General features: G+C 36.0%; 1 protein-coding gene across 5 annotated transcripts; it reads left to right on the top strand.

The window, feature by feature from the left end:
• The first annotated feature begins 1,217 nt into the window (after window positions 1-1,217).
• Window positions 1,218-11,657, top strand: LOC131187392 (protein Tob1-like). 5 transcript variants are annotated; one of them, XR_009152539.1, is made up of 3 exons: window positions 1,218-1,835; window positions 3,014-3,102; window positions 5,398-5,735. XR_009152539.1 is itself a non-coding variant. In XM_058161619.1 (2 exons), the coding sequence occupies exons 1-2, from the start codon at window positions 1,238-1,240 to the stop codon at window positions 5,517-5,519; spliced, it is 720 nt and encodes a 239-aa protein (XP_058017602.1). In that variant the 5' UTR covers window positions 1,218-1,237; the 3' UTR covers window positions 5,520-5,735. The 5 variants fall into 5 exon arrangements, 3 of the variants coding, with proteins under 3 accessions (XP_058017602.1, XP_058017603.1, XP_058017604.1); XR_009152538.1 differs by having other exon boundaries at window positions 1,273-1,835; window positions 2,966-3,102; XM_058161619.1 differs by lacking the exon at window positions 3,014-3,102.
• The last annotated feature ends 6,398 nt before the right edge of the window (window positions 11,658-18,055 follow it).

Genomic DNA, 18,055 nt, shown 5'->3' with positions numbered 1-18,055 from the left:
CCCGCAGTCCGTTTTCGCTGGCAGAGGGTTGCAGGAAGCCATCATAGCCGGAAAAATTTGTGAGGGCTGTGAGCAGGATTCCAAAGCTCCGGCTGGCAGAGGGTTGCAGAGAGCCGTCACAGCCGAAACAGAGCTTGGGAGCCCATTTTCCTGGAAGAGCTTGGACCACCACAGGCACCCCTACATGAGTGTCATCGAGCTGGCCATGCCCACCTAGCCATACCCCCGCCCCCAACCTGGCAAGATTAGATAAAACCCTGAGGTCACCCTCAGTAAATCAAGTTTGACACTCCTGTTTGACATTCAAGTTTGACACCTGACATCATGAGACATGAATCAGAGGTATTTTGAAATCATCATCAATTTATCTTTTAGCAGATGGCCAGATTTCATTTTCTCAAAATACCAAAACTAAAATAACCATCTATACTTAAAAGTGTGGGGAAACACTAGGGTGCTTTATATAATCCTAGAATTAAAAATAGTTTTCTAATGTCACCATTTCTTTGTTATATATTATTTAACGGCTGCTTTAAAAAAAGTATTGCAACCAATCATATTTACAACCGTCACAATGTTCCATGGTCATGAGACTGCCATTGGGGGAGGGGGAACTAATTTTGGACAAGCAGAATTAATGCAGAGGGTGGAAGAAAAATCAAAAGTTGTGGCCACGTGATGTTTTGCTTAATGATGGAATGGGAAGTAAGATTTTAAACCCAGCAGTCAGCTTTCCACTTTGTGACTGGAGTGCTTAGCAACCAAGTTGCCAGTCCCAATTGTGGCTAAGTGAGACTATTTAATTAATAGAACAAAAAGAGGGGAAAAAAAGCTTTTTCATTTCATTCCACCTCTATGAATTTCCATTCCATTCCGTTCTTTTCTTAAAAACCACTATTACCTATACCAGTTTTGACTAAATCTTTCCGTTGAAATGAAATTAAGACATTTCCTCTTAACTGCAACGTTTCTATGCCCTGGGCAGATTCCTCTCAGCAAACAATTCATTATTGCACTTGATTGTGCAAATGCAGTAATTAATTGAAAAGTACATCGCGATCCTACATTTGAGAAAGCACAATAAAAAATGATGTTAGTATATTTACCGTGGGATATTGCGAACTGAGAATAACCTGAGGGCATTTACCTGCTTCATCCGAACCTTCTGGTGTATTTGTTTAAATACCGTTTCTCGGCTTTCCCAGTAAGCCGGCAAAGAAAGACTCCGAGGCGTGCGATGAATGGGCGGGGCCAGCCTCGACGATCCGCGATTCGGGGCGGTGCTGCAGGCGGAGGCGAGGCGGGGCCAGGAGGAGCTACCGACGTCCCTGGAGGACCGGAGGTGGGAAGAGTGGGCGAGAGGGAGTCGTTCTGTCCTTTCTCCCAAGCTCGGTGGTTAAGATGGCGGCTGCGGGGGTTGAGGGGGCGAGTCCGTGACGGCCTGTCCGGAGAACGGCGTCGAGGAGGGGGAAGGAGGCTGAGCGGCTCTGGGAAGTGCCGGGTGCGGCTCCTAAAGCGGGGTAGGGGGCGGAATGTGAGCAGGAGGAGGAGACGGAGGGCTCTGGCGGGGGCCCAGAACGGGAGGAGAGCGGGGATGGGCCAGCAGGTGGGCCGCGTCGGCGAGCCGGGTGCCGCTGCGCTTCAACATCAGCCGCCGCCGCCGCCGCAACAACAGCAGCAGCAGCAGCAACAGCAACAGCCTCTTTCCCAGCCACAGTCTCAACCCAGAGGGCTTCGTGGGAGTAATAGCAGCGGGAGTAGGCCTGCCAGCCGGAGGCGAGAAACGGCCGCTCCGCGGGCTGCCGACAGCGGCTTCAATATCTTCACCCAGCACGGTAAGGTGGGAAGAGGGCGGGGGCGGGCAGGAGAGGAAGGAAGGAAGGAAAGGAGGGAGGAAAAAGGAGGGAGTGGGTTGCGGCAGATGCTGGAGGCGGGTGGGTGTGGCACAAAAGCGGAGGCTGGAAATGGGGTGGGGGTGTCACGAAGCAGGGCTGGTGTGTTTCTTCCCCTCGCCTTAAAAACGTGCCAACTTATTTTTTTCCGACAGTAGACAAAGGTTTGCTTCATCTGGTGGCCGGCTAGAACCCGTTGGGAAGCGCCCAAGCAGGTAGCAGCAGCAGCAGCAGCAGCCTTCCCCTTCTTGTGCCGCCTTTAGTATCTGATACTTAATAGATGGGGATTCCAGTTTAAGCAGATAGGTGACAATAGAAACCATTTGCAGTGAAGCGTGTTGTGTCTGCTCAAATCGCTATTTTTCTCCCTTCATTTTCACTGATTAATGTTTAAGAAACGGCTTCATGCATTTCATAAAGAGGGTTTCTTTCCGTATAAAAAAATGATTGTTCCCTATAAATGAGTTGATGTTCAATTTAAGTGTCAGAGGACATACAACATGGCTACTACCCCTTCAGGTTATGAAATGTGTGTAGTATTTCTCAGAAGTATAACTTGCTTTGGTTTCCTTTCCAGGTGCATATACTGATAATCGTTAGGAAGAGTGTTTTTATGTTAGCATATGGTACTGTACAGGCTTATGACCTTTGGGGTTATATTTGTTAATGGTTGCACTCATGGGATGTTTTTTGGAGCTTTCTAACACGGTGCTTTGTTTGCAGTCTGAATGTACTTCACATGAGATCCTTGCTTCATGAGTACAATACTACTTTCCCTGTTTGTTAATTTTTGTAGTCACAATAAAATTGAAGCATTTTTGTTTGCCTATCTCCTCCTTAATATCTGAAACTGTCTTCTGTCATATGATCCCATTTAAAATGCTTCTAGTATATTCATAATGTTGGTAAGATGTATGCCACAAAGTGCAATTATAAAGTTTTCCTATTGTGTAGCCCAGAAAATGCCCCAGATGTTCGTTTATTTTTTTTTCTAGTTTTGTGATAAGTCATTATATCATGATTCCCTTTTGTATTCTTTGGATGAATTGCAATGATGTGTCTACTCTTCTCAGGTTAACAACCTGTTTCATTATGACTTTTATTGATATTAATGAGAACAGAAGACAAAAAGCTAGCATCTCTAACTGGGAGGCTGTGCAATTAGGAAGGTGGGAGATCCAATGCTTTTGGACCTTATTGGTATAGCAAGGTAAGAAGGTTTCTCCTGCCACTTTTTTTCTCTTATGGTGATGTGATAGACAGAATGCAATATTATATTGTGCAATATTACATTCTAGGGTCATGTACAACTTTACTGTGGTTGGAAGACCATGTGATTTTTATAGAAAGCCCAAATAAGCCATTTATCACCATCATATGATTTATGTTGTATCTTGCATCTGGTCTGGAACTGGCCAAATAGTATTTATTCAGCTAAATATTACAGGGTGATTTCCAATCTTGTATGGCATTCAATAATTTGAAGTAATTTTTGTGTACCTGTTTTGTATTTTGCTGTTTTTGTTGTAATTTGATTTTCTACAAGTGATACTTACATTCAGCTTGAACACAAAAGGAAATAAGAATTTATATATTTGCTGCAGGCAAATAGAGAAATTTTCAAATTTACAATAGTGGCTTTTAAGCTTCAGAAACTCCATTTTCCTAGACTCCTTGAGCTGTGGAACCTAAATTGAACATCTTGTTCTGAACTCATATGTGTGATGTGAAAGCCAATTACACAAGTCACTCCCCTGAGGATATATAGTGTGTATAGATAAGGTAATTAGTAGGTGATATGTCCAATGGTATTTAATCTTATTGGTGCATCAAGAGAAGAAAATTTGTTTTTTCTGCACTCTTATTCTTTTATGGTATCTGCATTCCTTATTGCTGGGGGTGATATGCTAACAGTATAGCTTCTATGTCCTCTATTGAGTAGTATAGAAAGATAAAGCACACCATTGAGAACCCCAGAGGGGCACAAAATGTAAATATATTTATTTGTATGTTCAATTTATACAATTGCTATCTCCCATTCATGACTCTGGGCAGCTTACAGTTAAAAGAATGCAAAAAAATAAATAAAAAATTGAACAATTATACAAAACATTACAAAAACATTAAAACAATTAAAAAGTAAAAACTATATATACAGTGACTTGGAGAAAATTTATGGAAATATTGTTAAAACCTTATAGTTGTACTAATAAATGATATTGTGCGCTCCATATATGGAGGAAGCACTTAAATTATAACAATGTGGACATGCTCATAACGCATCTTTTTGCATCACAACTCATACAACTGCTAACATAGTGTCCCCTTTAATTCCCATGTTCCCAACGATCTTGCTACTATTCCCGCTAGATAGCAATTCAAATCATAAGCACTACTTTTTCATCATGATAAGTAAGGCAAAATAAATTATTTAATAGAACTCGGGCATAGGGTTTTTGTTTGTTTGTTTGTTTGTTTTTTGCAGGAGGCATTCAGAGAAAGAGAAACAATCCTCTCTCTCAGAGAGAGAGATGATACTTAGGTGAGGAGGGAAAATACTCTCCCAAATAGATTGCTAACCAGAAACAAGATTTGGTAAATGAGAGAAGACACAGACATGTATTTACGGTATCTCTCTCTGGTTGATCATTGAATAAAGTTGTAGGATTGGGAGTCAGGAAATGCATTTGAGCCTATCATTGGAAAGCAAAGAAAATGTTGGGTTTTTTAAAAAAAACAACAGTCATGACAGGACAAGAAGTTCTCAGGATTTAAACTTCAGTTATGTTCTACAAAACATTTCCTTATAGCTAGCTAGCTAGCAATTGAAGACTTTATAGATTTTGTCTTCCTGAAAGGTTTGTGTAGGACTCACTGGCAAGTGGTGTGGTGCATTTCATTTATCAGTTAGCCATTTTACTCCTTTACTATTTTCTTACCAGCCAGCTTTGCCATGCTGAATTTCAGGAGTCTCTTCATTCCTACCCTTAGCTCACTGTTCACTTTGGAAGCAACATCCATTCCACTGATGTACTGTAGAATCCATTGTCTGCCAGCTTTTCAAACTGTTTTGTGAAATCCTAGGGTTCTGAGAGAAGTCGATGAGAGACTAAGGACAAACAAAAAAATGTTCACTTTAGCACAGCCAATTTTCTTTCACTAGAGCTTTGTCTCTAGATCAGGGGGTTCTAACTAAAAGATTCTCAGTTTGAGTAATTTTGAAAACTTCTTGCCTAAATTACCAAGCAGAGAGGAAATAATCACTGACCTGAAGCCTATCAGGCTTCCAGTTTGCTGCTTATTCTCTCAATCTCATTCCACAGCTTGTTGAAATCAAATTACAGATGTGGAAACAAATACAGTAGAACAAGGAAACAGTACTCATGACAAACTCAATAGTATCTGCAACGAGAAAATGTTGCTAACTTGGAATTGCTTTTCAATGTTTTTCCATAAGAATTTATTAAAAATACAGATAATTCTTTTTGACTGAAAATATTTACAGACCCGTCGCATCCTGGACATAAACTGTTTCAACTCCTACCCTCAAAACGACGTTATAGAGAACTGCACACCAGAACAACTAGACACAAGTACAGTGTTTTCCGAATGCCATCACTCTGCTAAACAAATAATTCCCTCAACACTGTCAAACTATTTACTAAGTCTGCATTACTATTAATCTTTTCATCATTCCTATCATCCATCTCCTCCCACTTATGATTCTTTGACTGTAACCTTGTTGCTGGTATCCTTGAGATTTATATTGACTGTTTCCTAATATGACTTGATTGCTTATTTGTTCCCTATGACTATCATTAAATGTTGTACCTTATGATTCTTGACAAATGTATCTTTCTTTTATGTACACCAAGAGCGTTTGCACCAAGACAAATTCCTTGTATGTCCAATCACACTTGGCCAATAAAGAATTCTATTCTATTCTATTCTATTGACTATGACACAAAATTTAATTTGGTAACAATTTTAGTATTATCTGTATTGAACTCGTTCTTGAAGTCTTTTTTGAGATTATATAAATATATATAAATTTTGAGATTATATAAATTCAGATTGTATAAATTGATGTTTTTCATCAAATAATTTCACTCCCTAGATGTGGAACCCATAACATACGTATTTCATTAGATCTGGTGGGACAGGCTGATGAAATTGGGAAGAGGTGGTCCCTCAAATAACCCAGTCCAATGCCATTGGACCCAGAAACAAATTGGTAATCAATGCAGCTCATGTAGCAAGGATGTAATGTTCATGCTATTGGAAATATGCAGGACTGTTATAGGTCTTCATTGATTTTCATGAAGGTAAATGAAATGAGCAATAGTATTTATTTTAGCACAGTGGAATGAGAGATAGGCAAAGTCAGTTGAAATGTTCATGTTTCTTATTCTTTTACCCTATTCTACTCTGTTCCTCCTTGTTTTATTACTACTGTTAGAAGCTATCTGTTAGTGTAGAATAAAAGAATATGGTATTTCAGAGTGTTAGAGACCGCTTGCCCTAGGAGCCTGCATTCTGAAGAGCACACTATCTTGACTTTCTGTTCTTATGAAAACAAATCTATCCAATCTTCTGCTGACCTTTTTAGAGGTAAAATTAATGAAAGTTTATAATTCTTCTGTGTGTTTGACTCCTGTTTTCAAGTAGATACCCTGTTCTTTTTTAAATATCACTTCCTTGTTCTCTGCCTTTTGTTTTCTTATTAAAGTTTGCAACCTTCTGTTCTTTGTGGTTTTATTTATATCCATTTTCTTGTTCCCATGCGGATATTTTTACTTATATTTATGGTTCTATAAAAGTTTTCTTTGACCCATAACCCTGACTGTACCTAGGCATTACAATCAGCGCCCATATATTTTTGTGCTCAGGGCTCACATTCTAAGCACATCTTGATTGATGCTTGTGACCCTTTATTTCAGTCTCTTTCAGTACTAGCATTTGTTAGATTTCAGGCTTTGGAAATTCTTGGGCTATATCAGAAGTATATTAACTAAGTATTTCTTTAATACTTTATTCAATGTTTGTTTCTTCTTAATTTTTGTAATTTGTATCTTTAAAACATACATGTACTTCTGTGAATCCTCTTTCTTATAAACACTGGTTTCTTTATTATAAACAATTTTCCACTAACCAGGTGAAAAAATAGAACTTAAAGTATCCGTTTTGATCATCAGGTTCCATTTATTAGAAAGAGGAATTGCTTTTCTTGCTTTAGTTCAGTCAGAAACTTTGGTACATTATAATTACATGTGAAATTGGAGAGAAGGTTGCAAATTGTATAAGACCTTAATGATGGTACAGATTTTTTAGACAGTCATTGTTGAGGAAATATATTTTCTATGGGTGATAAAAATCCTTTTGAATTTTTCCTGGGTTGAGAAACAATTGTCCCAACCCAGATTGTCTTTGTGTGACTCATAAGCAAAGGTAGGTATAGATATAAATATATACCTGTCTCTTAAGTTAAAATGTATAACCCAGCTGCTAAGAGTTAATAGAAAAAACTATTGAAATGAATTCATATAATAGTTTTTTAATGTAAATGTAAATAAATGTTTCAACTTAGTAAATAAGCTTTCAACACTCCAAAAATTAGGCTTATGATACAGAAAGATCTTAACAGACATGAATATTGGATGCTATCTAACAAAATGAAATTCAATGGTGGAAAAAGTAAGATTCTATATTTAGAGAAGAAAAATAAAATGCACAGGTACAGTATGTATGGTACCTTGCTCAATAGTAGTAACTGTGAAGGATCTTGGAGTCCTAATGGACAATCATTTAAATATGAGCCAGCAGTGTGCTGTAGCTGCCAAAAAGTCAACATAGTTCTAGGCAGCATAAACAGAGGATAGAATCAAGATAACGTGAAGTGTTAATACCCCTTTATAATGCCTTGGTAAGACCACAGTTGGGATAATGCATCCAGTTTTGGTCACCACAATGTAAAAAAGATGCTGAGACTCTAGAAAGAATGCAGAGAAGAGCAACAAAGATGATTAGGGGACTGGAGGCTAAAACATATGAAGAACGGTTGCAGGAACTGGGTATGCCTAGTTTAATGAAAAGAAGGACTAGGGGAGACAGGATAGCAGTGTTCCAATATCTCAGGGGTTGCCACAAAGAAGAGGGAGTCGGGCTGTCCTCCAAAGCACCTGAGGGTAAAACAAGAAGCAATGGGTGGAAACTGATCAAGGAGAGAAGCAACCTAGAACTAAGGAGAAATTTCCTGTTAGAACAATTAATCACTGGAACAACTTGTCTCCAGAAGTTGTGAATGCTCCAATACTGGAAGTTTTTAAGAAGAGAATGGAAAACCATTTGTCTGAAATCATATAGGGCAGTATTGGTGAACTTTTTCGGCACTAAGTGCTGAAATGGGAGTGCACGTGTGGGAGTGCTGGAAACTGGAAGAGCAGTTCCCCGGAGTGCATGCGTGCGCCAGGAAGCTGAGTTTCTGGTTTCCGGTGTGCACATGCGCACCAATCACTTGGTCTTCTGGTGCAAAGACCAGCTTGTGCGCTGGAACCTGGAAGAGCAACAAGTGATGGCTGGCGTGCCCAGAGAGATGACTCTATGCAACTTCCAGCACACGTGCCATAGGTTCGCCATCAAGGGTATAGGGTTTTCTGCCTAAGCAAGGAGTTGGATCAGAAGACCTCCAAGGTCCCTTCCAACTTTTTTATTCTATTCTATTTAATGATATAGTGCAAATCTCTTCAGTATACATATCCTTCCATCTCACAAAGATATTGTTCTGGGAAATGACAAGATGTGATGGAGGTCTTATCAACAGCTTCTTTTTGGCTTTTCATAATGCATGTACATACAGATATTTAAACAAAAATGTTTGTTTTCACTTTGTCCTTTTTGAACCAATCTTATTTTACCTGTATTATGCAAACAAATGGAAAGATTGGACAAGCATCTTGTGAATTTTTTCTAGATTTGATACCAATGAAGATTAAGCAAAAATAAAAGCAAAAGGGATAATTTTATTGATTTTTTTTCCAATTTCATAGCACCTTTTTAAAGATTGTAATTAAAGTGTTATTTTGTAATGATTTTAATTTCATTGTGCTTCAGTTTTATATATTACAGTTTTAATGTTAAAAAACTAAGTAATTCTTGAGATACATTTTGTTGTCATAATATGCTATTGTGCTACTTCTATATCTGACTTGAGATGTTTTAAGGCCTTGTATTTTCTATTTGACTGTGCCTCAGCTTATTTTGTGTTGGTCATTGACTGAATAAAGTTTATTTACTTCCTGATTTTGGTTTGCTCATAAGGAGCTAAGAATAAATATTAGTTTAAATTCTGATGAATAGCAGTTCTCATATGAGAAGGAAGGGTAGGAGATACAGATGGACAAAAGGGAGGGAGGACTCTAGGAAGAAGAAGATTGGAAGTGAAGATCTTGGCCGACAGCTCACATGGTTAACATAGACACAGCTGTAGTGGCTGTTGAAGACAGATTGTTGGTTTCAGTCCAGAAAAAGGGTGATGAGGGATCCTAAAATAGAATAGGCAGTGTTAGGTTTAGTGAACGTTTGTTTAATTCATAGGTACCGGTAATCAGAAATCTATAGTGTTCAATAGCACAATCGTGGGAAAAACATTGAACCTGTTGTGGGCCCTTCCTTGGTGAGGAGATTACAGGAAGACCACTAGTTAGATCAAGGCCAGCTGCTAGTTTTCTGACTGAATCAGAGAAAGAGGAAACCTTGCCATTAATACAGGTAGTCCTCAACTTACAACAATTTGCTTAGTCGCTGTTCAGAGTTACAATGGCACTGAAAAAAATGACCTATGATCATTTTTCACACTTATGACTGTTGCAGCATCCCCATGGACACGTGATCAGAATTCAGATGCTTGGCTACTGACTCATATTTATGACAGTGGCAGTGTCCCTGGGTCGTGTGATCACCTTTTGCGACCTTCTGATAAGCAAAGTCAGTTGGGAAACCCGATTCATTTTACAACCATGTTGCTAATTTAACAACTGCAGTGGTTTACTTAAGAAATGTGGCAAGAAAAGTTGTAAAATGAGGCAAAACTCACTTAATAAATTTCTCACTCAGCAACATAAATTTTGGGCTCAATTGTCGTAAGTTGAGGACTATCTCTACTTGCAAACCTTTCTGTTACTTTTAGATTAGGAAAAATAAATACATCTAGATTTAAAATAGAGCACGTTTTTAAATTTATACAATAAATTGCACACAAGTACATGTCTAAGCTGCCTGATTGAATAGAACTGAAAGTTGGGCTTCAGAAAAAATGCTTTCATTTATACTTTTGATACACTGTTATATCTGCAGAAGGGGAAGAACAACCTGTTCATGCTAAAACACAGAGGAGTCAGAAGTTGTAATTCATACTTACAAAAGTTTAGCTTGATATAAAACTATTCCTACTATGTAGCTTATCAATAATTCGAAAGAGAAAAAATAATTGAGCTATTGTTTTGCACTTTTTAAAAAAAATTAATCCTTTCAAAACCTTAAACGTATCCATGACGGAATGTAATACATTCTACCTTAAAATCCTAATTGAGATTTATATCTGACGCTGCAGGATATAACCCTGAATTGTAAATAAATACATAAATAGTGTACCTGTAAGTCATAACAGATTACAGATTTGCAGTGGATAGATATTGCAACACCCAGAAAAATATGGCATCCTTCATTTAATCCTCCAGGGAAAGATTGAAGGCAAATGAGGTCCAGCCAGAAGAAGAACATGGCTTCAAAATCTAAGGGACTGGTTTGGACAAAACTCAGCAACACTTTTTCATGCAGCTGTTGACAAAAATAGGATTGCCAGCATGATCACCAACATCTGATGACGGATATGGCACAAGAAGAAGAAGAAGTGGATAGAGGGAAGTTTACTGTTAAGTCTGCTATTGCTGCAAGAACAGACCACAGCATCACTTTTAAGACATCCGGGCCCTCTAGAAGTGACCCAGCAGCTTAGTTACAACTTGGCTGAATCTAATTAATACTTGAGAGATGGGTTGTTTTTTTCACTTGGGAAAACCCTGTTGTAATGAACACTACCCATGCTGTGTTTTTGCATTTAAACTGCTTTAATTGTGCTAGGCAGTAGTCCAAACCTTGAGCATACAAGCTGTGGCAGGAAAATTAGTTTTTATTATGATTGGGTTAGCCATTTCCTTTATTCTTTTGCTTTTCTGGAATTGTTCTCAAAATTTCCCTTATTTTTAATTTCTTGTTATCCATGATCCTAGAATTCTTCTTATAGTTAGTGGTGCACTTAATTTTATGCTAGAATAATTTGACATTATGTATTTTTACAGCCTTGTGTGTTGCTGATGTTTGGTATACTATAAGTCAGGGGTGTCAAACTTGTGGGCCACAGGCCAGACGTGTCATGTGCTAGCTACGGCCACACCCGATTTAGCAAAGGGGAAAAAAGTCATGATACATCACGTGACAATGCCGTGATGACGTGCGTTTGACACCCCTACTATAAGTCAAGAATGTTTCGTTGGCTGTTCATTTTAATAACAACTGAAAAATTCTCTATATCAATGTAATACAAACATTTAAGCTCTTCCTTCTGATATCATTTCCCCCACCCAAAGGGAAAAGACTGAAAATGAAAATAGATTTTTTGGTCAGCTACATTTGAAATTATTCTTCAGTGGTTTATTGTTCAGTATTATACCTGTGGCCAAGTAAAGTCAGAAAGCTCAATTTCTTTTTTTTTTTTTTTTTTAATTACTTTTTTTACAACAAACAAAAAAAAAAATACATTATTACACCCTTGTGCTATACATAAAAGGAAGATTTGGGTCTTCGGATATATCCTCATGATTGCCAAAATCCACGTTCTCGAGGTACAGGTACTGAAGCGTCCAATGTTCCAAGCGCAAAGTCCACAAATGGTTTCCAAGTCTTCCAGAAAATATCTTCTTTATACACACCACTTCTAATTTTAATATCACATGTCATTTTATCATTTAAAGCTAATTTCCACATTTCAGAATTCCACTCTTCTATTCTAAAATCACATCTAGTTTCCAATATCTAGCTATTATAATTCTACCTATTATAATCATAATTCTAATCAATTCTTTTCATATTTTGTTAATTCTATTTCCTTAATTACCAACAATAATATAGTTTCCACTCTCAATGTTATTACTTTCCCATCATTTCAAATATCATTTTCTCAATTGTTGCCAAAACTTTTAACCTTATCACAATTATACCACATATGTTCATAAGTCCCCAATTCCATCTCACATCTCCAACATTTTTACTAATTTTTTATCCATTTGTGACAATCTTACTGGAGTCAAATACCATTCCAAACAACTTTATAATTGTGCTCTTTAATCCTTATAGATAAAGTTCTCATAATTCTACTCTTCCAATTCACATTCCAATCTGACTCTGGTATTTCAATATTAAGATCTTTTTCCCAATTTGTCCTCATCACTCTTTGTAATTTTTCATCAGAATTTATAATCTTATAAACCCTACTAACGAGTCCCTTTAGCCCAATTTCATCTTTCATAATCCGAGATACTAAATATTCAAATTCAGTTTCACATCTATTTATCGAATAATTTTCCTTTAGTTTTTTGTCCATTTTTCTATCTGTATTTTTCAAACCAACTTAACCCTAATTTTTCAATAATTTCTTTATTCCTCCTTTCATTTCCCATAACTTTTATCCAATCTCTAATAATTTCTATATTTTCCTCTTTAATCACTTCATTACGTTTTATATTATTTTTAATCGCCAAATTCCAGTTGTCTCCCCAAAAGATTATATCCGAATTAAAATTTTAACAAATTTGTTCCACATTTTACTTAATCCTTTAACCAATAACTTCTACTTACACATTTTAAATTTGCTTTATCTAAAACCACCTTGATCCAAATTTCTATATCCCTTAACTCTAAATCTCTCCAATAGTTATCTTCACCTTTAAGTATTTTTACCACTATCCGGATACCATACGCACAGTAATAATGAAATAATATGGGGATTCCTAATCCACCTTCCTTTTGGTGTTGGTACCACATTTTCTACACTAATCTGGGTCTTTTGCCACCATTGCAAAATTTATCCAGTTTTTCTGATATCCTTCAATATCTTTCTCTGTCAAATTTAGTGGTAGCATCTCGAATAAAAGTTGAACTTGGGCAGCAACATCATCTTACACATTGCAATTCTACCAAACCAAGACAACTTTAAAATTTTATATTTATCTATCTTCTTCTCAATTTCGTTAATCACCACATCATAATTAAGTTTTTCAATTCTTTAACCTTAAGTGAAAGCACTATACCCAAATATTTCAATGTGTTTTAATCCTTATCCCAAATTGCTCTTGCATATTCTCAGACTCATTACCATTACTATCCATCAATAATTCTGACTTTGACCAATTTACTTTCAATCCTGTCATTTCCTCAAATTCTATCAAATGCTTATATATCTTTTCAGATCTTTCTCTACATTTTTCAAAATAATTAAAGTATCATCCATACAAATTTATCTTATACCCTTATATCCTTCTAATTCTTCATCTTTTCTATCATTTTGTCAATATTTCCATAGCCAATAAAAATAATGTTGGGGACAGGGACATCCTTGTCTCGTACCAGCTTCTAATTTTATCTCTTCAGTTAATATTCCATTCACCTTCACTCTTGCACTGCTCTTTTGGTACAATTTTGAAATAACATGTATAAACTTATTACCAAAGCCTAAAGCCTCCACAATTACTTTAATTGTTTCCCATTGTACAGAATCAAAAGCTTTAAAAATATCCAATGATACTATACCAATTTTATCACCATTATATTCAGCTACATCTATAATATTTAATACTCTTCTAACAATATCACTCATGTATCTACCCTTCACAAAACCTACTTGATTATAACTTATATATCTATCTATAAATCTATTTAATCTATTACTTATAATAGCAGTAAATATCTTTGCATCCTGATTAATTAAAGAAATGGGCCGATAGGACTCAATCCTTTCTAAATCTTTATCTGGTTTAGGAATTAGGGATATCACCGTTCTATTCCATGACGAAGGTACTTCCCACCATGTAATATTCCATTAAATAATTTTGCAATCTTGGTATTATTAATTCTTTAAATTCTTTATAAAACTCACCAGGTAATCCATCCTCACCTGGAGCTTTCCCTAATTTTAATTTTTGTATTATTCCATTAATCTCATCTTGTGTTATATCTTCTTCCATCAATTCCTTATATGTTTGATCAATTTTCACCACATACTTTTCTAAATAGCTTTGCAATTTTCCCGATTAATTGGTTTCTTTGAATATAGATTCTGAAAAAATTTCTAACCACTTCACATTTCTCTAATTTTTATAACATCTTATACCTCTATCATCTATCAAAACTCCAATTTCTCTTCTTCTCTTTTATCTTTCGCCATCTTTGCCAATAATTTAGAATTTCTATTACTAAATTCAAAAATTCCTATTTAAAATCTCAAATTTCTTTTTACTAACTCTGTATCTTCTTCTATCATTTTATTTCTTAACATATTAAGCTCCTGAAGAATTTTTTTCTTTAGTAAGCAAAATTGATTTTCCAATTCTTTAATCTGATTTTTATCTCTTTCCATTTTAATTTTATAATTTTTATATTTCCTACTTGATAATTTAATACTCTCCTCTAAACACCGCTTTCATCGCATCCCAAACAATTTCAAATTTAACCTCCCGTTATCATTTAATCTCAACTTTCCTCCAATTTTTAAGTATCCATTTTTATCCTTTTCATTTTTATACAATTTCTCGTCATATCTCCAATAGCTTTTTTTTCTCAAAATTAAAATCTAAGTCCACCATAACTTCTGCATGATCAGAATCTTTAAAATTCCCACATCTACCTTATCCACATTATTCAACAAATCTTTAGAAAGAAAAATATAATCAATTCTAGAATATGTATTATATATCTTAGAAAAAAGTGTATACTCTCTCAATTCCTTTAACCTCTCCACACATCAACCACGCCGTTTGAAGCATCCACATATTTAAAATCCCCATTTTATTTGCTCCTCCACAGCGGTGGGATTAGTACTATCTATTTTATCTCTGATTAAATTAAAATCCCCAGCCACAATTACTTTCCTACACTTTCATTCTCCAAAATTTTTGTTATTTTTCAAGAAATTCTCTTTGTTTTCATTCGGTAAATATAAATTAACAAGTGTCACTTTTTCCTCATTAAGATTTCCAACAATTATTACATATCTTCCATCTTCATCCAAAATTACCTTATGTTTTCAAAGTACACCCTATCTGATATCAGTGTTGCAACTCCTCTAGCTTTTGAAGTTCCAAATGCTTTTCATATATTTGCATACCTTTTATATACATTCTATTTGAATCTTCAGATTTCTGATGGGTTTCTTGTAAAAATAAAATGTCTGGTAAATCCTTTTAATCTTAAGCTCCAATCTTCTTCTTTTAATCTGATTCCTGTACCCTTCACATTCCATGACATTATTTTTATAACTCCCATTTAAAATATAAATTTTTAATCCTATCCCGCATCTTCCTTTCTGTGCCCACCACCCGACATTAAACTACCATATAACATATAAACAACAATAAGAAAACAGAAAAAAACAAAACAAACAATAAAGTACAAACAATCTTCTTCCCCACATCCTCATCGGTTTCGCCTCTATAAAGAGAATGGGGAGAGGACGTGCCAATGCCCGGGGCACTTCTTCGGGCTGTCTATTTAAATTCATCACTCAAAAAAAGATAGCGATGACCGCATTCAGCTTCATATTTTCCAAGACTCTTATCTGCTTCTTCTCTACTGTATCCTCACGACTCTTCTTCTGTTCAACCAACACAGGTGATATTTCTTTCCTCTTTAACCCTTTGGAGTCTTGCCTCCAATAGCCCCTTTTTCTTCTTCTGGGATTGATGTTTCCGTATGTTCCACCCATCTGAAGCATTTGATCTTTTATCTCCATTAAATCCTCCATCTCAATCAGTCCAAGCTCCGTAAATATAATAATGCATCTATATCTGGGGTGATTGTACGCATCCTTCCTTTATAAAAAAATTTCAATTGTTGTGGTGGCCTCCAATTGTATTTAATTCCATTATCCCTCAAAACTTTTGTGATTGGTTTTAAAAAAAATCTCCATGCCCTTTCTTCTCTTGATATATCCGGGAAGACTTGAATAGTCTTCCCTTCAAACTTCAAAGCATCTCCCAACTCTCTTAACCTTGGCCATAACTTCCAACTTATCACCAAGATTTGCGAACCTGACAAGCACATTCCTGTTAGAACCATTTTGCCTTCTATATCCAATTCTAAAAACACTTGCCAGGTCTGCTATTGTGAACGTAAGTTGCGTATCCAAATCATTAATCCATTTCAGAACCCGCTGTTTCAATTTATCCTCCTTTTCTTCTGAGATTCCTCTGATAACAAATTATAATTCCTCATCTCTTCTTCCAAAAGACAGATTCTCTTATCTTGCTGCTCATTTTTATAAAATATTTTACCAATTTGCCGATCTACTTTTACCTCATGCACATGCATCTGCTCCATTTCATCTTTAATCATTATCATTTCCTCTTTTTGTTTTGCAAAGTTTTCATTCATCTCTTGCTTTAAATTCTGCATTTCAGATGTCAGTTTCAATGTCAAATTATCTATACGCTCTGATAGTCCTGCTATTTTTCCCCAATTTTATTTAAAGCTGCAGCAAGTTGCTGCGTTTCTGAAAGTTGTTGAGTCATTTTGAAAAAAACCAAAAAATTTCCCAAACTAAGATTCCAAACCAATTTTACAGAGGGTCTTAGTGAAGATCAAGGGACGACTGTCTTTTAATTGAAGCGGTGGGGCTTATTTGCACTGTTATGTCTCAAGTTCAAGGATACTCCACAAAGAAACACAAAACTTCACAGCTATCATTAATCCGCGCCATTTTTCCTCCACGTCAGCAAAGCAGAAAGGAAGACAAACCAACTTAACTTCAAAACAAAGTCCTTTTTTTTTTTCTGTAATATAAACAAGCTATTAATTTGCTCTCAAGAAAAAAAATAAAGAAAAAATTAGCTCAGTAAAATCTTACTGCCAAACAATCCAATAAAAATCAGTTTCTCTTCTCTTCAATTAAATTCTTCTTGGCTGAACTTCAAGGCTCAAAATAATTCTTCTCATTATCAAATTCAGTCTTAATATTCATTCCTTAGCCTCAGCATAGAAAAAACTTTTTTAACACAGAACAAGATAGTTAATTTTGGAAAAACAGAACACAGTAATTTATTCCAACTTATCTTGTCTGCCGGCTCGGTCAACCCACGCTGTAGAAACTCCTTAATTCAAGCCATTTCAGATGACCTACCAGTTTTAAATTCAATCTGCTGGGCTGTTAACACTTTCAGTTCATGATTTATTAACTTTCATCCATAACAGTGCATTCCAAACGGCATAAATTCTCATAAATCTTCATTAATAAGCCCTGTGAAGTGAAGGAAAGGTCCTTACCCCACCACGGTCATGGCCACGCCCCAGCTCAATTTCTTATACTAAGAAAAAGCCAGAAATTTCATGCCATGCTTGAATGGCTACTGTTGTGTATTCTCTGCACCTGAACATTTCATCATTTGCTGCCTGATAGAAGGTACTTACCATTTGGAAAGTGAGCCTGCCCTGAGATATGTGTGGCTCCCAATCTGTTGGCTTTCTGTAAAACCTTGGAAAAGTGGTGGTTCTCCTAGGCCTTGAGTTGAGATAGATAGAGCCCCTTGTTGGATGTAGTTATTATTTTTGTTGATATTTAAAGTGATCAGATCCCATCTTGCTTTGGTTTATATTGAATTTTTATGTTAATATATTGTGATCTTCCCAAAGTCAGCTGGAGTTTCAGCAGCATCTAAATTTATGTAAATAAATAAAACCCATTAAAATTGTTCCCAGCATAGATTTGAGTTTTCAATTGAATATGTACATTTTGTATCTAAATATTAGGTGCTAACTAACTGTTAGTTTCTAAAGACAAATTAGTAGACAGCTTTTTTCCACATATTTTTATTTTTATTATTTTATCGGGATTGATTGTA

The sequence above is a fragment of the Ahaetulla prasina genome, unplaced genomic scaffold (assembly GCF_028640845.1).
Source record: "Ahaetulla prasina isolate Xishuangbanna unplaced genomic scaffold, ASM2864084v1 Contig75, whole genome shotgun sequence".
Taxonomy (NCBI): domain Eukaryota; kingdom Metazoa; phylum Chordata; class Lepidosauria; order Squamata; family Colubridae; genus Ahaetulla; species Ahaetulla prasina.
Note: the sequence above shows the minus strand (reverse complement) of the source record. Positions and strands in the feature narration are given on the sequence as shown.

Bases quoted from the DNA above. Each gene is read 5' to 3' on its own strand.
- LOC131187392 (XM_058161619.1), top strand. From the start codon at position 1,238: ATGAATGGGCGGGGCCAGCCTCGACGATCCGCGATTCGGGGCGGTGCT. The intron at 1,836-5,397 runs GTAAGGTGGGAA...AAATATTTACAG, and splicing joins CAATATCTTCACCCAGCACG to ACCCGTCGCATCCTGGACAT.